At 38.4% G+C, this 21,886-nt stretch overlaps 1 protein-coding gene across 1 annotated transcript; it reads right to left on the reverse strand.

The window, feature by feature from the left end:
• Positions 1 to 1,165: 1,165 nt before the first annotated feature.
• On the reverse strand, positions 1,166 to 19,886 carry RPE65 (retinoid isomerohydrolase RPE65; the record flags this gene model as incomplete). Its single annotated transcript, XM_079728004.1, has 13 exons — positions 19,807 to 19,886; positions 17,998 to 18,144; positions 16,404 to 16,511; positions 16,159 to 16,300; positions 12,558 to 12,705; positions 11,280 to 11,361; positions 10,909 to 11,041; positions 10,659 to 10,798; positions 9,870 to 9,999; positions 3,025 to 3,139; positions 2,833 to 2,927; positions 2,606 to 2,717; positions 1,166 to 1,317 (listed from the first exon to the last, which is right to left on the reverse strand). Exons 3-13 carry the CDS (start codon positions 16,478 to 16,480, stop codon positions 1,166 to 1,168), a joined length of 1,326 nt encoding a protein of 441 aa, XP_079584130.1. The 5' UTR covers positions 16,481 to 16,511; positions 17,998 to 18,144; positions 19,807 to 19,886.
• Positions 19,887 to 21,886: the final 2,000 nt, after the last annotated feature.

The following is a 21,886-nucleotide window of genomic DNA, read 5'->3' on the forward strand; positions in this document are numbered from 1 at the left end:
ATTTATAATTTAAAAAAAACGAGTTTGCATTTTATCTAAATAAAGAAATCAAATGGATGCATCAAGTACACTAGTCAGTCTGTTCCTTCAAGCTGTTTTTACTTAGTCAAACACAATGCTGATCATCTTAAATACAATGATATGTAATACTTTTGAGCATAAAATAGATGCCAGGATTAAGATATAGAATAAACATTTTTGACAATCTTCATTTTTTTGCAATATGTAGCTCAGAAGAGAATAATTTTAAAAACAAAAGTACTTAAAATATATTAATATTGGAAAGTTAATGACAATATTTCTCTTTTTTCACTTTCAGGTGATTGCACAGTGCTTAAATATAATAAAGCAGACGAGGCAACAAAGTATAACACCCCCCACACACATTATTACCCCATACTCTGATTTTAAACAGAAATTATATTTGTCAGTATTTTATGCTCTGTTTTTCAAAAAAATTACAGTCACTACTATATGTAATTGCTTGGGTGTTATATAAGCTTTTAATAGATAACTTAATCTCTGAGAAATTATTTGGTTGAGAGCCCTCAGTGGATTAGAGATAGGTTTCCTCATTGTAAAATCAGAAATAGTAGTAATTGCTTATATTAAATGGAAATGTTAAAGTTTATAAAACTTGAGAATCTTTGAACAATAATATATATATGCATACAATTACAATGATTGTCTTAGATGATAGTCCCTGGTTTGAGAAAAAGTTTGGTTTGACATTTAATAATTAAGCCTTTTTGCAAGATACTGCTTTGATTTGGCAAAGCCACATACAAATCAGGTGTAGAGGACTGGCTTTTAAGTGTTAAAAAATAATTGGAGCAGATAGGTACCTAAAATACACTTTTATAATAGGAATAAAAAACAGTTTAATAAATCCACATTCATTTGCTCTTTGATTGTAAATATATAAAGAATTTTTAGTTATGATGTGTCTGTCTCACAGAGAAAGTATGATTACCTAAATATGTGCACTTTTTAAAAAAAGGAATTGCTTATTCAACTCTGTGCGTTCTGTAAAACACTTCAAAATTGTGTGCATTTGCAAGTTAAAACTCATATACAGCAGGCTAAAACTGAACAGAATTTGACTGCAGACCTGACTATGTTTTTCTGGGTTTTGTCACCAGAAACATATTAGGCTAGAATGTGCTCAGGATTTTTTGAACAGTCCATGAAAGGTGACAGGGATGTTAATCTCCACTTCAGCCCTGGCAACTTCACTCAAGTCCTTGGCATTCAGAATTAGGAGATAAGCGGGCTTTTGACCTGCCCCAGGGCTCACCACCACACTCAGAACTACACCTGTTAATCAGAAGTTAATAAGGCAATGTTGAATTAAAAAAAAAAAGCCCATAGCAATAGATTGTGTCACTGAAATAATACAGGAAGCAAGGAAGCATTACACTGACAAATAAAGAAAACCAGATGACTTGATATCTTGTTCTGACTTTTCTACCACCTGGCTGTGTGGCAACCCTGAAAGGGATTTAAAATTTTTCATGTCCCCTGGACTGTAAGCTCTAAGAAGGGGGTGACCCTATCTGTCTTGCCCACTGTTGTATCCCAATAGCCTACTACAATGATTAGAACATAGTAAGTATTCATTAAATTCTTATTTAATGAATGTTTCTGTGTTTTTATCTGTATCATATGATTTAACACCTGCTGTTCTACCTACTGCAAAAAAAAAATGTTGTGACAATCAAGTGAAAAATGTATATTAAAAGACTCTGGGAATTCCCTGGTGGTTCAGTTGTTAGGACTCCGCACACTGCTGAGGAAGCGGGTTCGATCCCTGGTCGGGTAACTAGGATCCCACGAGCTGAGCGGTGTGGCCAAAAAAATAAAGACTTTGAAAACAGTATGGTATATTATTTCTATAATTTCCAAGACCTAGCTGGAAGCTTACTTCCTTCAAACAAAATAAGAACAAACTTTTTGCGGTTTTGACTGGAAAGGCTGTATATGTAAAATCACTTAGCGTAAAACGGCTCTACAATTCTTTATTTTATTCATTTCTCTGTGGTTTTCCATATTTTAATCCCAGAGAGGATAACCTACCTCCTTGTCCCGGATAATCAGTAGTTAACTAAGACTGACTCTTTGTAACTGAGTTGCTGTTTTATAGGCTGTTGCTCTGGATCCCTTTCTAGCCCCAGCTTACTAAAAGGAAAAACCAAAACTAGAAACACAAAGCCTCATCCTCATTCTCTTGGATCTGTTAGAATACACAATTTCTCTCCTTAGAACTCTATCCCTTTTCAGAAATGTATCTAGGTCAGGAAAGGCAAAAACCTAGACCTCATGCTGCTCCCTCTTCCTCCTCTCCTTCATCTAGAGCAGACATTGATGTTCCATCGTGACACCAGATGGTGCTTTAGCATTTTTCCAACAGTACCAAATGAAACCTGACCATAAGATAAAACTTATTTTCAAATAAGTTTAAATTCTTTAGTGCTGTCCCATTCAATAGTATAAAGGATTATTTCTGAACATTAGGGAATAATCAACATAACTCCTCTCCTAATTAACTAACTATATGAACTGCAATGAAAAGAGAGTGTTCAGACACATCTATTACTTTCATTACCGTCATCTTCCTCCAAGGCATCTGGGTGAGAAACAAAGATGGGTTCTGAGGGGTATGAATCAGGCTCTTGCCATACCCAAGTTTCTTTAGTTTTGACGTTCAGCTTACAGAGCTGTTTGTAAGAAAGAAAAGTCAATCAATCAGTCAGTCAATCAGTCAATATGCTCTTACTTGACTAGCATGTGACTCAAAGTACTGTTCGAATATTAGGAAGATGGATTAATTACCCTGTCTGGCACAAAGTGATTCAAGCCAAGTCCATATGCATATGTGTAAGGTTTCCCACCATACTTCTGGTAGTTGATTTGAGGAAATTCAAATGCTGCAAAATAGAGCACGTGCTTAGGAAAACTCATTAATTTCTTTGAATGGAACATTTTGTTCTCTCTCATGTGAGGTTTTTTCCTAAATCATCTCACCTTGGCGAGGCCCTGAAAAGAGAACTTCAGGTTCCAGCCAGATGGTCTCATCACTGCACAGAATTGCAGTGGCAGTTGTGTTGGGGAGTGTGACTAAATTCTTGCCTGTGTCAGCCTAAGAAAGAGGATCACAGAAACCTCAGTGAGCAGGAAAGAAAAATCAAGCAGCCATAAATATAGTCTTCCCAAGTTTTGTCTCCTGAGTTCTTTACTTCTTAAGTCAACATGTAGGGAGAGGCAGTGCAGAAAAATCTAGAAAGGGGAGCCCAGGAACATGACTGGGAAAGCTGTCTGTGTCCACATCAGTCACTGGTTGTGTGTCACTGGGAAAGTCACACAACTTCATAGGCCCTCAGTCTTCTCACCAGTGAAATGAGACTGACCTCGAAGAAAATTTACAGCTTTGAGGATGGGCTGTGGAAAAAGAAGTATTTTTCTGCAGAACAACAAAGACTTCAACCTCTAGATATCCATACAGTGTTTGTCTCCTTTATAGTTAGGCTATATTTTTATTTTATTTGAAAACAGAATCATACTCGTAAGTTGTCAAAAAAGAAAACAAATTGAAAAACTACTGACCAGATGTTTTCTAAGATCTCTTGTCACCCACATTGCTCCTACGTGATTTTTCAGATTATTTTATGAAAGGAATGAATATCATGAGCTCGTTCAAAAAACATATTCATTTAGTAATACCTGCATCAAATACTTAAATACATGTTTTGCGATAGACTCTATTCTAGGCATTTGGGATATTTCAGAGAACAGAGTCCCTGTCATCATGAAGTTTACATTCTAACTTGGGAACATAACAATATAAATATAATTAATAGATAAAGAGTTTAGTACATCATGAATGTGAGGAGAAAAAATAGAGCAGAGTAAGGGGAATCAGAAGTGTGAAGAGTAGGTAGTTGTAATTTTAGTAGGTGGTCAGGGTGGGCCTCATTGAAAAGGTGACATTTGGGATAAAACTTGTAGAAGATGAAGGAAGCTAGCAATGCAGATGTCTGGGGAAGAGCATTTGAGCAGAGAGAACAAACTACAAAGGCCTGAGGTAGGAGTATGCCAAAGGTCCTTGAAGAACATTAAAGAGACCAGTGTGGCTGCACTGACTGAGCTCGGGGGAGAAGAGCAGGAGAGGAGAGTGGAGGGGTAGAGACTGATAGGTCATTGTGAGGTCTTGGTCTTTTTCTGTGAGCGAGAGATGGGAAGTCATTGGAGAGTTCTGAGCAGAGCAGTGGCGGGCTCTGATTTATTTTTAAAAGAATCACCCTGACTGCTCTGTCGAGAATACTTTTGCAGCTCAATATTAAAAAAAACAAACAACCCAATCCAAAAATGGGTAGAAGACCTGAATAGACATTTCTCCAAAGAAGACATACAGATGGCCAAGAAGCACATGAAAAGCTGCTCAACATCACTAATTATTAGAGAAATGCAAATCAAAACTACAATGAGGTATCACCTCACACCAGTTAGAATGGGCATCATCAGAAAATCTACAAACAACAAATGCTGGAGAGGGTGTGGAGAAAAGGGAACCCTCTTGCACTGTTGGTGGGAATGTAAATTGATACAGCCACTGTGGAGAACACTATGGAGGTTCCTTAAAAAACTAAAAATAGAATTACCGTATGACCCAGCAATCCCACTACTGGGCATATACCCAGAGATAACCATAATTCAAAAAGACACATACACCCCAATGTTCATTGCAGCACTATTTACAATAGCCAGGTCATGGAAGCAACCAAAATGCCCATCAACAGATGAATGGATAAAGAAAATGTGGTACACATATACAATGGAATATTACTCAGCCATAAAAAGGAATGAAATTTGTTCATTTGTAGAGACGTGGATGGATCTAGAGACTGTCATACAGAGTGAAGTTAAGTCAGAAAGAGAAAGACAAATATCATATATTAACGCATATATGTGGAACCTAGAAAATGGTACAGATGAACCGGTTTGCAGGGCAGAAATTGAGACACAGAAGTAGAGAACAAACGTATGGACACCAAGCAGCAAACCACCAAACAACCAAAGCAGCGGCGGGTGGGGATGGTGGTGTGATGAACTGGGAGATTGGGATTGACATGTATACACTGATGTGTATAAAATGGATGACTAATAAGAACATGCTGTATAAAAAATATATATATATATGTGAGAGATACAAAAATAAATAAATAAATAAATAAAATACATGTAAATTAAAAAAAAAAAAAGAGTAGGGGAGATGCAAGAGTGAAATCAGGGAAACCAGTTTTTCTTGTAGTAGTCCAGTCAAAAGAAAACAATGGTTCAGACTAGGCTAGTAACATTGAAGTCAGTGAGGAACGCAAGGTAGAGCCAAGAGTATTTCCTGATAGATAAGATATGGGGTGGGGAAGAGGCATGAAACTGAGAAAGGAGTCAAGAAGGGCTTCAAGGTTTTTGAATAATTAAAAGTTAGAGTTGTCACAACAAAGACGGGGATTACTGAAGGTAATTTTTGGTAGGGGAAGAGGAGAAGTTTAGGTTTTTTCTTATTAAACTTGAAGTGTTTATTGGACATCAAAATAAAGACATGGCATTGGCAGTAGCATATAAGAACCTTGACTTAAAAGGAAAGTTGGAAGTGAAATTCTAGTCTGCTTTAAAGCATGAGTCTTTACAAAGGGAGTGAATGTACAGATAGAAGATAGAACAAAGGGCTGAGTTCTGGTGCCCTCCAACATTAAGGGGTCTTCAAGAGAGGAATGAGGGGATAGGTGGTGGAGGCAAGAAGAGTTAAGAGAAGGATTTTGTAAGAGGGCAAAATAATAGCATAATATGCATGATTTAATGAAAACAGGAGGAGAGTGAGATATATGAGAGCAGGGGAGAATTGTAGAGTGCTGTCCTGGAGAGGGTGAGGAAGGATGGGAAAGACTAGTTCTGAATAGGATGATGGATAATTCAGTATGAGTACAGATGCTGGTGGGTGGGTAGATGTGGTGGCAGGAGTCTACGTTCTTTTCTGATTTCTTTCATTTGTTTCAGTAAAATAGGAAGCAGAGCCATCAGTTGAGTATGAGTGTGGAGGTGGGAGGTGTTAGAAGGTTGAAGAGAGGAAGGTGTGAAATATTTAACTAGGAAAGTGAAGTTGGGAAATGTAGCAGTAAGGTTTGTGGTCATGTACTTAAAAGTGGGCCAATTAACACAATTGTGTGTTTTTAGCACTTAATTTCAGCCTTAGAGGTACAAGCATGGAGTGGGTGGAGGGTTGAATTTAACTAGGATTATGATTTTGACAAATAAGTTCTATAAAGTAAGAAAGAGGGAAGAGAAATGAAGATCTACTCAAGGGGGTGATTACAATGATTGACCATGAGATTGTTATTGAATAAGGAGGGAAGGTAAGTCCTCAAGGGAGTGAGAGATGATGAGAAGGTAATAGCTTCAATAGATTGGAGGTTCCTGGTGGGAACTGCAATAGGGCAAGTAATCTTGAAAGATAAGAGGTGGTAGTCAGAATGTGTCATGCATGAAACCAAGGTTATGGTAGAAGCACAGTCAAAGGTAATGGCAAGGTCAATTGCATGACTGTGGGGAGTGAGTGGCTGAGATAGAATGGAAGACAGAATCAGTGGAAGACGTCATGGAACTGAGAGGCCAGTTGTTGGAAGAGTCACCTATGATGTGTATATTGAAATAACTGAGAGTCAGGAGTAGGTCAGGGGAGTGTGACACTGAACCAGAAGGGAGAAGGAATGGTGGTTAATCGGTGAGAATAATAATGAGGGGTGTATATATGTAAATGTAGACATACCACTTGGCTATATACTTAGCTGAAATGAGATTTGAAATTGGAAGATTTTAAGGGATTTTAAGGGAAGGAGCAATGGTCTGGAAGCAGCAAAGTGGAACAAGTGTACCACAACCCCAGGCCCAGTGGTACAAGTGCTGTAGGAGGAGAAACTGCTACCCCTGGAAATTGCTGCTGAAGAGACCAGTGTCCTAAAGAGAGTGTCAGATTTTTTGGTAAAAGAAAGAAGGTGGAAGGAGCCTTCTGAGCAGAGGATAGATGGAATTTTTCTGGTAGGTACAATGAATTAAAAGGAAATAGTGAAAGATTTTCAGGATTGGGAAGAGATGGGAGGTGAGGATGGGTCTTGTGAGAGTCTGTGAAGTGGGGCCTCGAGGCACCTCATGGTGATTTTGGGAAGGAGAGAGCGGCATGTGTGCATACATACATATTTATACATGTATACAGTAAGTTCAAATGTTGATGTCGAACACATTACTTATGCGACTGTAACTTTAATGATTTTACTCTGTCGTATCTTATTTTTTCCACCATTAAATTAGGGTTTTTAATGTAAGAGATCTGTAACATTATCTTTGCTTTCCAAACTAGCTCCTTATTTTCACTCTTCTCCCTCACTATTTTTTTAACACATGCATTTATCCCCTGACCCAGCAATTTCACTTCTGAGAGTTTATCCTATTGCTATATCTGCACATATATAAAATAACATACATACAAAGTTATTCCTTGTGACATTATCTGTAACAGCCAAAGAATGGGAACAACTCTGTTGCTCAGCAGTGAGGGACTTGGGTATGTTCACAAAAAAGAATACCGTGCAGTTGAAGAAAGCAAGATCTTCAATATATATTTTAAAATGAAAAGAAGCAAGGAACAAAAATGTGGATATAGAAAGTTACTTTTTGTGTAAAAATGGGAAATAATAATTATATATATTTATATTTTCTTATATTTGCATAAACAAAGGAAAAGGAAAGACATTAAAAGTTACACACAGAAGTGAAGGGGAATGGTATGGAATGGAGGCAGAGAGAGGTTGGAGCGACACTTCCAGTGTGTACCTTTTTGAATCATTTTGATTTTTTGACCATTCAAATTCACTGCCTATTCAAAAATAATAAAGGTATATTTTAAAGATATCACTGTTATATTAATCACTAAACTGGAAACTTCACTCATACTCTTTCCTCTCCTTCCTTCAATCTGTTTATCTCTTATTTCCCTAATTTATGACTTATTTTTCTCTTCATTGCCAAACTTTTAAAAGTGCAGGCTATAGTAATTGCTCCCACATTCTCATCAATTGCTCACCTTTATTGCCTTGAAACCTGATTTCTGCCTCTCTCCCTACTCCCCTGGAGATCACTAAATCTGGTTTTTGGCTCATCTTCATTCTTTTCAACTTGTCTATATATAGCAGTGGGCACCAGTGAAACCCTTCTCTTGCCTTATCATGTGGCATTATCCTCTCTTAGCTGTAACTAGGGCCCTTTGGTGACTTTTTTCTCTTTCTTTTTCTGACTCCTCTTTTCTTACCGCTTTCTTCACATGGGTGTTTCCCAAACTTTTGTGCTTGGCCATCTTTTTTTTTCTTTCAGCATTTTATGGCTATCAAGTTCCTCATTTTTAAAATAAACAAACTTGTATGTTTCTTTTAAAACACTCTAAAGTATGAATTTTTCCTGCTAGCAATCTTATCTATCTTCATATATCTGATCATCATTTCAATACCAATAACTATCAGCTCTTTTTTTCTGACCCTACGTTGTGTCGCAAGGACCTGCACTTCCATATGAAAGCCTCCAAGACATCCTCATGAAAATGTTGTTGATGCTGATTTTGCTGTTGATGATGATTATAATGAATATTATTTAACACTTTGTGTGAGGGACTATATTCAGTGATTGACATATGTCACCTCGTTTATTGATCACAAAAATCCTGTATGGTGGATATAGATAAAGAAAAGGGGATTTAAAAAGGTTAAATGTCTTGCCGCAAATCACACAGCTAGAAAGCTGGAAGCCCTGGTCAACCTGGGTCTGTCTTGAAGTCAGCCCTTTTACTCATTCTCCCCACTTCCTCATAGTTCTACAATTCAGGTTTATCTCCAAACCTGCTCTGCCTATTACATTTCCATTTCCAAAGGTATCAACACTCTAGACACATAGGCTTAAAGGATCTCTATGGTCTTTTGCATGTCTAAGACTTAATTCATTCTACCATCCAATCAAATGTAAGATCCTTTTAATTCTACCTGTAGGAACTCTCACTTTTGTCTGTTTGTCTGTTCCTACTACCACTACATTTTTCTATCACCTGAGTGATTTTCATTGTCTCCAATCCCAGTTCCCTTATCATCATCCTTTCTTTATTTCCAATACTACTTACACACAACACAGCCTTATTTTAGAAAATCAAAGCTGCAAATAACCTTAGTTATTATTTAGTCCAATTTATTTAGGTTTATGAGCAGGCAACCGAACTGTAGGGGAACTTGCTCACTGAGTGACTTGCTCAGGGAAGCCAGACATTTAGTAGCAGGGACAACTAAAGTAGTCAGTACACTTGATACCCAGTCCACCAGCTCTGAATATGGCTTTCTTCTGTTCAAAACTTTGACTATCTCCCCATCACCTGTCAAATAAAGCACAAACCTTTTGGCCTGAAAGCCTTCAAAGACTGCCAACCTACTTATTTTTTTTTAAGCTTTTTTGCCCACTTATTCCACTGTTTTTGCTTACGTTCTAACCAGTTGGATTGCAATCAGTTTTAAAGGATTTTGTAAATAGAAGAACAACAGGTTTAGAGTCAAAACCTAGTTTTCGTTTTGACTCCACCACAGTTGGATTTTGCTAAGTCATGTGATTCTTCTGAGCTTCAGTTTCCTTGCTTATAAATGAGGGAAGTGGAATTAGTTAATTTTTAAAGTTCCTTCCAGCTCTGAAATTTCAAGACTTTATGTATAAACACACAGCAGGAGAAAAAATCCTGAGTGAGATGAAACATTCTGGTTATATCTGAAATCTATGTAGAGGGTGGTTACCTTGTCAGTATTCAAAGGAAGCACGTATCTCCTAACTTCAGGCTGGGGAGCCTTTCTGGCATTTCTTTTCACCTCTTCCCAGTTCTCACGTAAATTGGCTAAATATAAGTAATTATAAACAAATTCAAATCTGCAAAAATAAGAAGCCAAACATGAGGACAGCCAATTACAAATAATTTAGAGACACGCTTCATGCCTTTTAAAAGCACAAGTGCCTACCTATTCTTCAGACCCCAGCCCAGAACCTGCTAAAGACTCAGGAATACTGGAGTCATTTCTCTTGCCCACTCTGGGTGGAGAAAAGAGTCCTGCTCATGGATATGTTTAAATAACAATAGCCTTTGAAACTTTCTGCTCTGTTTCTCTATCACCATTCTGTCAGTGTCGTCAGGGGCTACTGTCTTTTTTAGTGACCTGCTGTTTTGAAGAAAGCATATCTCTTTTTCCCAAACCCAGACTAGGTGGAGTTCTAGGCTCCCCAAAGGATCTTGTTAAGTTTGAGTGAAATTAAGCTTAAGTTTACTCGTCAAGTCACAGAATATTTTATTTTCAGGTCTGGTTCATGGACCTGATCAGTTTTCAATCATTAACCATAGTTTTGAGGTTCAGTTAGTGTTTCTGATTATCTAAACTCCCTACAGCCTTTTCAATCATATTTTGTGACTTAAGCATTCTTCTTGCTTTTTTAGATGTAATTCAGATTAAATACTGAGAGTGGCATCTCCGAAAAAAACCCCTAATTTCCAGGAACAACTGGAGATGTAACATTTATCCAATGTCCTTTCTTACCCTTTCCAGCAACAGAGATCCACAACCAGAAAACCACTGTCTTCATAGGTATTGATGTGATGGAAGAGGTTAAAAGGAGATGTCCTGTATTTATTATTGATATACTTTTTTCTTTTTTTGTCAGCAATATGAAGCCAAACCTTGAAAAGTGAAGAAAATATTTTGATGCATTTAAAAAGAAAAAAAAGTGTGCATTATGAAAGGCATATTATTCAGAACCATAAAGCTGACAAATAAATGTAAGACTTACCCCCATGGTTTCATTGGACTCAAAACAATCCAGGTAGTTGGCTCCCCAAAGACTCCATGAAGAAAGAAACTTGAACAGGTTAATTTTGACTGGTGTCTCCACAAAAACAATATAGTTGGGAGTCAAACCAAAACTGTTCAGAAACAGAAATAAACTTGTGAGTGGGAAGGGTTGATTCTCAAACCACAGAGAAATGTGTACACATGAGGTATACTCAGTTATATGAATCAACAGTGCCTACATGAAATTAACTACACTTAATTTTAGGTTTCTGTAAGAAAATGTCATGATCAGGATTGGTATCAAAGGTAGGCAAAGCAGATCTTTAAACCTGAGTTTTCCTGAAGATTCATAGCAGGCCTTCAAGTTACCTATGGACGTAAGATGGCTTGAATCGGTCACTGCAGGGGAATTGTACAACGATCTCTGACTTGCTTATTGGATCTTCCTTGTCTGAAATAAAGTGGTTTCAAAAGGCTGTGGAACAGCCTCTTTTTTTCTTTTTTTAAATACAAAGCATTTAGAACAGCTTATGCAAGCAAAGAAATACATTTTCAGATCTTGATTTTTTAAAGAGTTTATTTCCATTTTCTCAGTCACTGGCATTTCTTAGAGAAATTTCATGTGGAGCTGCAATCACCCAGGAAAATCCAAATAGCAGCAGATTTGGAAAGTACACTCAAACAGTGTGTGGCAGACAGGGTACACTGGAGTCACATCTTACATCTGGAGGTGGGTTCTAAGTCAAGGGAGTAAGGCAAAATTTTAGTATGGTCTAAGTGCCTTTTACAATATCTTAAGTTATCTATAAAGTTATAGCATATGTGGTTTTGGGTCCATAGCCTTTTACAATAATTCTTAAGCACATTAAAGTTTATTTACTACTAAGACAGTGTCTTCAAACCTTAGTGTATATAAGAACCACATAAGAAGTTTCTGAACTATGGTCTCACCCCTAGAATTACTCATTCAGTCTACCTCAGGTAGGGCTCAAGATTTGTATTTCTAACAGGTTCCCAGGTGAGGCTGCTGGTCCAGGGTCTATACTTCAAGAATCATACTAAGCAGTAATAAATAAAAATCCATATACTCAAATAATTCTATTATCAAGATCATTATCAAATTTCTGGCAATGAATGGAGGATGAATGGAGAATTCTAAAGAGTACTCTCTTCTGTTTTAATATTCTTTCTCTATAGTATATGAGTTAAAAGGTTATGCTTGTAGTTTTGGGAATTAAATACACAAAAAATACTACACTGTTATATACATGTGTGTATCCTATTACACATACACGTGTTTGTTTAAAATCTTAATTTTGTCTGGCACATGGATAAGTGTTCAATAAATATTTACTGGATTCAAATCTAAATCTTATATGATCAAAGTCACATATACACTACATCTTTGAAACACTATAGAATAGAACACGGCAACTTATTTTTGAAGATGTCATTTCCTGCTATGGTGCTCTTTGGCATTGGTCCCCTGGTAGGGTAAGGGCTAGGGGCAGTTGTCCTAAAATCTGAGAGTAATTTAACTATCCATATAGTGCTATCCTGATATTTCTGATCTGACACCCTGTATTTCCAGTAACTTTTTCATATTATAGATACTTGTTTTAAGAAGAGTCAAAGTGGTAAACTGACCTGCTTGTAGTGGAGGGATCTTTACAATATTGTAGGCAATTGAAAAATTTTTCCCAAAGCAATTACCAATATTGTAAACAGTCCCATCATTTTCAATGTGGGGGTGAGCAGTGGCTCCATTGACCGAGACATAGTTGCAAAGATCAACCTATGGAAGGAGAACAACCGTAACCCATGTTAAGAGAAAGATCATATTACACCTTTGGTTCCTCAGTCTGACCTCACCGTTACCACTTGCACTCTCACCCTAAGTGTGCTTTCTCTTTCTTTCCATCTCTCTGGGTCCTACCCTCTTTTAAGTCTGTAGAAGTCCCATCTTTTGTGCTGAGCTCTCCTCTGACCCCCATGCTGATCCCTCATGCCTCTGAAATCTTCAAGTTCTCCCTGATTGAGCTTTTCAATTGATGTAGGCCATACATTACTCTGGTTGGTTACTTTCCTTTTGCACATGCAGCTTGTCTTCAAACAGTGACAAATTTGAATCCTGAAACTTCTTTACATTCCCCTTACTGAATTACATTGAATTGTATGCTGATAGTCAATAATTTTCATTTTATAAAAATGGCAATTTTTTATGATACAACCTAAATACCAAATCCAGTGTCTTACATACAGAATGAATTTGGAACTGAAAGGAACTTCAGGATTCATCTAGTATAGAAAGTCTTAACCTAAATAGACTTCAGGGGAACCATGAATTCCTGGAATTAATGGAAACTTTTTCAAGACAGGATTCAGTGCTTTAATTCGTTTTAGATTCTCATAAAAAATTCAAAACCACTAATCTACCACAAACCTCTCAGTTTACATAAGGAGAACTTGAGGTGTCAGAGAGATCAAATGACTTATCTAAGGATGTAGAGCACTAGAATTTCTACCTGGAACCTGCTCAGTAAAGACTTATTGAATGAATAGTCGATGGAGTATATATTTGTCTAACCAAAATTCTTTCTATGTGATTAGGAGAGTATGTTTTAAAGCATAGGGAGTTTTTAGCACCCTCATTTAAATAAAAAGCAAGACATTCATTCAGTCATTCAGTCATTCATCAAGTATTCCTTGAGCTTCTATTATATGCCAGGTGCTGTGTCAGGGTCTAAGAAAACAGAGATGGCCCTCGCTTTCAAGAACTTCAGTCTAGATTTGCACTGTCCACTATGGTAGCCACATATAGCAATTTAAATATAAGTTAACCATAATTAGATAGAACTTCAAATTCAGTTCCTCAGTCACATTAGCCACATCCAAGTGCTCAGTAGCACTTGGACAATGAAGATATAGAACATTTCCATCGTTGTAGAAAGTTCCATTTAATAGCACTGCTGTATTAGACCAATAAGCTGGTATACGGTGCAGTAGGTGCAAAATGATATCTGTAAAGAAAGGCCATCTAACCCAGAATAGGGGATTAGGCAGGGCTTCCCAAGGGCAATGACTCCAACACATGCTTGAAAGACGAGTAAAATTTACCAGATGGAGAAGGATGACAGTGTGTTCTAGGGAGTAGGAACCCTAATGTAAAGGCATAGAGTTGTAAAAATTGAATGTTGCTTGGGGATTACTAGTCATTCAGCATGGCTGTGGTGATACACACACATGGAGGAGGAGAAATAAAATAGGCCAGCCACAAAGGTCTGTGCTTTTAACTTTAACTTGGAAACTATGGGTGCACTAGTTGGAATAACACATTTATACTTGCATTTTAGAAAAAAATTGCTTCTACAGAATTAAGGAAGCTGTATTTAAGGGAATCAGGCTGGAGGCAAAGGAACTTGTTAAGAGTCTATTTCAGTAATAGTAAACGAACAAAAAAACACTCAAAATTTTAAAACTACATTTTTATACGAAGTCAGGGTATAGTGCTGCTGACAATGAAACCTGACTCCTAATAAAGTCTATTCTGGAGCCATGCCATGAACTTCACACTTCCAATTAAATTACTATGGTAATTGGATTCACTGTCAAAGTCAAATGGATGGTTTAGAAACTCAGCTTCAGTATTTCTCTAAATGATCTACACACACACTCATATGTTGTTTCAAACATACATCTAAACTAAGAAAGAGCAATCGAGAATATGTTAAACCTTAGTAAATAGTCTGTTGGGGATTACAAATCAGCTTGTGATATTGAGACCCATTGTTGGGACTCCTTTTCCTTTCTGTTCCTACTACACCGACTATCTAGTTCTGGTCTTCAATTCCACCTAACTGGTCTCCTAGCTATCCCTTATCTCTTTTGTCCTCCCATACAGCCTACATGTGGCTTCCAGATTAAATAACCTAAAGTACAGTTCTGCTTATACCACTTCCCTGAACAAAAACTTTCAGTAGCTTCCCATCAGCTAAATGACTTATTCCAAGTTTTTGTCCATTATTCAAACTTCTAGTTTCACTCTACCCTGTGTTTCACTATTCCCCTTGACGTGGCATGCTTTAGATCACTAGTTCTCACCTGGGAGTGTTATTGCCCCCTAGGGGGAGAGTTGGAAATGTTGGGGAGCATTTGGAGTTTGTACAATGATTGAGGACATGTCTGGTGTTTAGTAGGTGGGATCAGGGATACCAAACCTCTGCAGTGGGTGGGACAGTCCCCACAATGATGAAGTACCACCGGCCCAATGCCACTGCCACCTCCATTGAAAAATACTGCAAATCTAGCCAATTAAATTATTCTTTATCCTCCAGTTTCCCACCTCTATACAGCTGATCATGGTATTCCCTGTATATGAACTGTTCTTTCTCCAAATTCAATGAAGTTGTGCCTTCCCTTTAACTTCTAACTCAAATGCAAGACTTTTAAACCTTCCTTGATCTGCCCCACCTCACATCCACCAACTACTGCCAGAAGTAATCTTTGTCCTTTCATAGAAGGTTTTCCCTCTGTGAAAAGAGTCCTCACATTCTGTGTCCTATTATAGTTAAGTAATGTATTTATCTGATTTCTCCACCTAGGTGTTAAGCTTTCTGAAGACAAGAACAATGCCTTGCAAATAGTTACATCTTAATAAATATTGGTTGAAAATGTAGATCTATCTTATCGAATGCTGCACCGAGATTGCCTAAGTTCTTATCAAAATTTGTCACTTTTTAATACTGCTGACATGTTTATCTATGCTTTTTCATTTAAGATATAGCTTTATTTCTAACAAGAAGTGTCTATAAGAAGGGGCAAGTTGGTGCAACACACTTTCCTAGAACAATGAACGGTAGGGTTTTCAATATTAAATGTGCCAGTTCCATGCTAGTCTATAAAAACCATGAAGAGCAGGGACCATGTTGTCTTACTCATTGGTATATCTTTTGCAACCAGCGTAAGTTCTGGTACATGGAAGGGACTCAATAAATATTTGTGTCACAAATAAATATGTTAGACATTTTATATGGTTTTCCTCCAATCCACATAATAAATGTTTAAAATTTCACAGATGGAGAAACAAAGTTTGCCCTATGTCACGTTGCTAGTAGTTGATGACAAAGCAGGGATTTGAAACTTAATCTATCTGGCTCTCATATTCTTCAAATCCAAATGCACAGCTGACTTAACTCTAAGTTGCAAATTCTAAATTCCTGAGCGATATCGTCTGAGCACTGTGTCCTACCTGCTTAATTGTCTCCAAGGTCTCAGGATTAATCTTTGTAATGAAGTTGGTCTCTGTGCAGGCATAGTAATCTTCCCCCACTGGGTAGATATTAACAAGGGCATTGTCAGTAACTTCCACTCCTCGAAAGTAAGAAAAAAACCTGCAGAAGCAAATGGATTTTTCAGTCCAGTAACTTTCAAGCCATAAGAGAAAAAGGGCTAATGTAAAACGTCTTTAATAACATGCAGTTGGGTTTCAGTAACCTGGAAAATATATTCTTGCAGGGGTCTGGGAAAGCACAGGTGCCAAATTCTGTTATGACGATCCTTTTCTCAGTCATTGCCCGTACGTAAGCATCAGTGCGGATGAACCTGAAGGACATTGAGACACGGGAAAGGGTCACAGACAAGGGCAATTAGTGTAGTCCATGGGGAGCTTAGAATGGTCATTCTGTGTGCCCTTCTAAAGTCAGAATCATAAATCCACAACATGAAGAATGAAGAGTCTCATAACTTCTTGGGGTGACTGAAGGAGAAAGAGACAATGTGCCACGAGCTTAAATTTATGTCTTATAAACTTCACAGTGACATATGAGGAAATCAAGGTTCAGAGAAATTAAGTGATCAGCATATGTGGCCAGAGCCAGAAAACATGCCTTTTCCATATCACACTATGCAGCTCCATGGGTAGTTCACATTGGACCTCTGACTTCCTGTAGCCTATAATTCACCAATCTACACTGAGCAGGGAAGTATAGAACATGTTATGCTGAATTATATTCCTTTCAATCTTCCTCATGTTCCTCTTATGTTTTTCTTCAATTTAAAAATTTATTTTGCTACTTTTAAAAGTAGATATTCTTGAATCTGGTCTCTTGCACAGGCAGACCTCCTGAACCATATCTCCCAGACTAGATGGCATACGTTGCCTAGGATTTCTTACGTGGAGAGCCAATTAAAATCTGATTTTGCACTTTCATGAAGAGGAAAAAGTACTAAGGTCTATAGAAGGCATGTAAAGGCGTTGCCTGACCTCCAAAATATGCTTTCATAACTAAATTTTTGCTTGACCTGATCTGTTTCTCTTCTATTACAATCCAAGTTATCCTGACTACTTCAAGACTCCATTTATTCTTTCTTTTGATGTCTCTTCAGAATGCCTGAAATCTGTGGTGATCAACAAAGCTGCTAACAGGCCTGAATATTAAGGCATAAGACAAACTATTTATTGTGGTGTTAATGAATCTTTGTAATGAAATTGGAATGATGGCTTAGGGCTTCAAGCCTTTTAGCAACAATCTTCTGTTTTTAGAAAACTTCTCTTTCTTGTATTATTATGACATATTTGGGCCTTGCCTCCTTTGCGACACCCCTCCCTCCTTCCCATTGGCCTTTCTGATCATAAAAAAGGAAAGACATCAAGAGACCCATGGTTTAATAATAATAAAAATAACTATTATTATTATTAAATGCTTCCTATGGGCTAGGAACCATGTTCTCATTTAATCCTTGTAATAAGCCCTGAAGTAAATTCTCTTATTTCTCCCATTTTTATAGATGACAAAACAAAGAATTAGAGATTAACATCTTGCCAAAGGGCACCCACCTAGGCAAATGGTATGTAGGGGATATAGGATTTGAAGCCAGGCATGTCAGACCCCAAAACCCTAGTTCTTTGCTGCTTCTTTATCCCCTAGTACATCTCCGAGGTGTCCATACAGACTCACTGGCCCAGGGGGATTCTGAGTGGAGGCGAGTATAAAAGTCTCCTCTTGGGTTCAGGAGGTTGAAAAGTACATGGAGGGAGGAGCTGAGATAGGTCCGACCCCTAGGGGGAGTGAGCCCTAGTGTTCTTTACCTTCTGTGGTATGTGACGTGTCCTTCTTTAAAGTCAAACTTGTGCAGGAGAGCTTGCCCATCAAACAGGTGGTAAAATGGCTCAGATCCAACTTCAAAGAGTCCTGGCCCACATCGAAGGAGACTGCCGGTTAGCCAGAGGGGGATCCTGCCTGTGATGAAGGCAAGACTCAGAACATTGCTTCTTACCCCTGCCCTTCTCACCCAGGTAAAGAGCAGTGATTATCTAAGCAGCCCGATTGGGCAGCCTCTTACTTCTAAAGCTGGCAGTCATTTCCATTCCCAGTTCTCACGGGGGGTAGCTCTCAGGAAATGCCTGCTGGCCTACTCTCCTTTCTCTAGGAGACCAAGTGGTAGGATATGTGGCAACATCTCAGAGTTTAGATAAAGGGTTGGAAGGAGACAGGGAAAAGTATCTCAAATGGAATGGGATTCTCCATCTAACAGATTTCCCCAGCTACCAATATATTTGCCTTTTTACTGTCTCACTTTTAAGAAAAATTTCAAATTTCTTGATATATAGGAGGGATGGATTAGAAGCAGGGATCTATATACTAAACAAAGATGTGTCTACAGAACAAACCATTTAAATGAAACAAGAAGAATACTGGCTTCTTAAAATATAGACCTATATTCCTTTGAGAATATGGGCTACTGTCCAGATAAAGGTCAACCTGCTGTAGCAGAAAGTGCAAAGGGCTGTCATAGACCTGAATTCTGGTTCAGGATTTGCTATGTGCCATCTCTAGGCCTCCGTGTCCTTTTCTGAAAAGTGAGGGGCACACAAGAAAGGGCTTAAGTCTGTTCAGTCTAAACAGCTAGGTTTGTCCCCTTTGATCCTTTGAAAAGTGCAGCGTTTGGCAGTGTTTGTATAATCCTTGCCATTAAAAAAAAAACAAATGTATTATTTCATATAGCTCAATTTCAGGAGCCCACTTTACAAGGATTTATATTTCTGATAAAAATTTGAAAAGAAGGCATGGCTTAACTAAAAGGCACAGCATTAATTTGATTGCTAGAACCTAGATTGTTAGCATCAGAATCTAGTTGAGAAAGAGCACCGGGCTCATTCCTTCTATTTTGCATAAGAGATAATTGGGAGGAAAGAGACCTGCCCAGGCTTTGGACCTTCCTATAACACCATGTCTAAGCAAGGATGTTATGTGGGTCATGTGGTGACTTCGGATAATGATAACAGTAGTAATAATAACAACCATCTGTTGATAACTTTGTGTTGGATACTGTGTGAATCTTTCTATTTACATTATCTCATTTAACCTTCACAACATCTCGATGAGGTAAAATTTGGTTTATGGTAGGTGAATGAATTGAGACTCAGAAAGTTTAAGTAACTTGTTGAAGGATTCACAGATAGTAAAATAGTAGAGCTACAATTAGCACCTACATCTGCCTGACTCCAGAACCAAGACTTCTGATATAATGGGCATGAAACCTACCACGCTTTATTGTCATATTCCTAGATGCTTGTCACCAGGCCTTCATTTATTCTACAACTGATAGAACAGACATTTACAGAACATTTTCTATGTGCCAGGCACTGAGCTAGGCACTGACAGTTTAAAGATGAGAAAGGTATAGTCCCAGTTGTTAAGGAATTCCAGTTAGGTAGCATTTTTCTATATTAGAGAAGTAAAGAGGAAATGGGTTTTTAGTATAAAAAGCCCAAACGTCCAGATTCCTCTCTCTGTAGCCCACAGGGGGAGCCCGTACTGAGAGATGCCAATGAATAAGGAGACAGAGAAGAGAGATTGAGACAGAAGAGAGAAGATGGCTTCAAGATAGGTGAGACCAACCTGTAACATGAGCTGTGAGCGGTGAGGATAGTTCCTCCACAGTTTCAAACAGTTTCTTGTAACCACCAGCAGGATGTTCGACTCTGAAATGGTGGAATAATGAGGAGGAAGCCCATGTGGAATCTCAGGAAGTCCACGGAGACAGAGGCAGAGCTCCAGGAGAAAAGATGCTCTCTGCTCAATGGTGGTGCATACTGCCAGTCTAGCCTGGGCTGGGAGCACACAGTGTTTTGGTGTGGTGTGGTGGTAGAAATGTATGAGGTTGGCAAAGGGGCCCAGGTCAGTGCTCCTCCTTTGATGAAGGAGAAAATGACCTCCCTTTTAATGCCACAGTGGACTTGCCCTCTGTAGTCTTCCCATATTTCTGAAGACAAGTCAACAAATCCTGCCATTGTCACTTCTCTTCCTGACCGAGTCCTTCCCACAGAATTAGCCTGCCCTGTCCCTACCCTCAGCTTTTACTGCATCATTTATTCTCTTGCCTCCCAGACAGTCTCATTCCTCTCCCTCTTATGCACTGGGAGACCACAGGTTTGGGGGTCAGTTTATCATCCTTTGTTATTCACCCATATTATACCATCACGTCTTCACATCATCTCACTTCATCACCAGTCTCCAAGAGCTACAGTACATTTTAAATATAGTCAGACAAGGAGATTTAGGTCTTATACTTTTGATTATTTTCTCCCTTCTCACTTTGGCTCCATTTTATAACTCCTTAGAGTGAGAGCTCTGACCAGACTGCCTAATTATGATAGTTATTTTTTATTAAGCATTTACCATGTGTCACATACTATAAAAAGGACTTTGTATGCTATTCGTTCATTTAAATCTCACAACACCATAATGGGGTAAGTACTACTCATTCTATATACAGAAAAGCCAAGACTTCAAAAAGCAATTTGCCCAAAATCACACAGCTAGGAAATGGCTGGGCAAGAAATGGAACCCAGGTCTGCCTCATTGAAATCCTCATGCTCACTACTATTTCCAAGGCCCATTCCAAGCCACACAAATCCCACTGTAATTTAGACCTGAATTCTAGATATTTGCTTCAATATATAAATAGGAAGAAACTCCCCAACCATGACCCAAGGCCTTCCCTAAAGGGGTCATCAATCCTCTTCAGGAGCTCTTGAAATAGACCGTTTACCATCAACACACTAAGGAATTTAAAAAATAATCTTCCAGAGATACTTACTGGATGGACATTTTCTCTCAGTGGAGGATTGAGATTTCTGGCACCAGCTGTGGAATGAGGAGGCAAGTCCTCAGCCAGGGACCTTTATATGCCTTCTAAATCCACCTAAAAAGAGTTATGGCTCTGGGAACCCTTTCTCACCCCTTCAGCTGAGAGAGGGTGAATAGAAGTGGCTTTCAGTGCTAAGATACTCCTGATGCTTGAGCATTAATTTGGGCTGGCTTCTCCCTTAATTGTTTTTTGGCTATTTTCCAGAGACCTCAATCCTTCCCAAAGAGAATGAGAAGTGGATTAGAAAGAAAGAGTTGTGTGGGAGTGGCTAGCATCAGGCCTGTGCTGATCCGGGTCACCCCACTGGAACCAGGCAACATTCTCTGGTGCCCACCTCCCTCTTCCACTTCTGTGCCCTCATCTTTTCCCCCATTCATTTATTCATTCACTTATTTTTTAAAATATCTATTACAAATTGTCTATGGAGCAGGCATGGATGAGCCATCTCCGTCTTCACACATCTTGTAACTCTGCAAGAATAACAAGAAACTAACAAACTATTCAATAAAATTTTATAAGTGCTATGACTGGAGAAGTATGGAGTGTTATGGAAGCATACTGTAGCACTTCTAACTCTCTCTGGTCACCTTATCGGCTCCATTCAGGGCCCAATTCTGACCAGGCTGAGGACTTCAGTTATGTTCTTTTGATTTGCTGCAGATGAATCCCTTTCATATCTTTGCTTGTTACTAATGCCTTCCTGATCTCCACATCACCTTCCTGTTCATTGGTACGTGTGCTGCACTCAGACAGCAAATAGCACTATTTCATTCATATTTCCTTTATTTAGCCTCAGTTGTTTGCCAGCACAGACATAGTACTGA

The sequence above is a fragment of the Hyperoodon ampullatus genome (genome assembly GCF_949752795.1).
Source record: "Hyperoodon ampullatus genome assembly, chromosome: 2".
Taxonomy (NCBI): Eukaryota; Metazoa; Chordata; class Mammalia; order Artiodactyla; family Ziphiidae; genus Hyperoodon; species Hyperoodon ampullatus.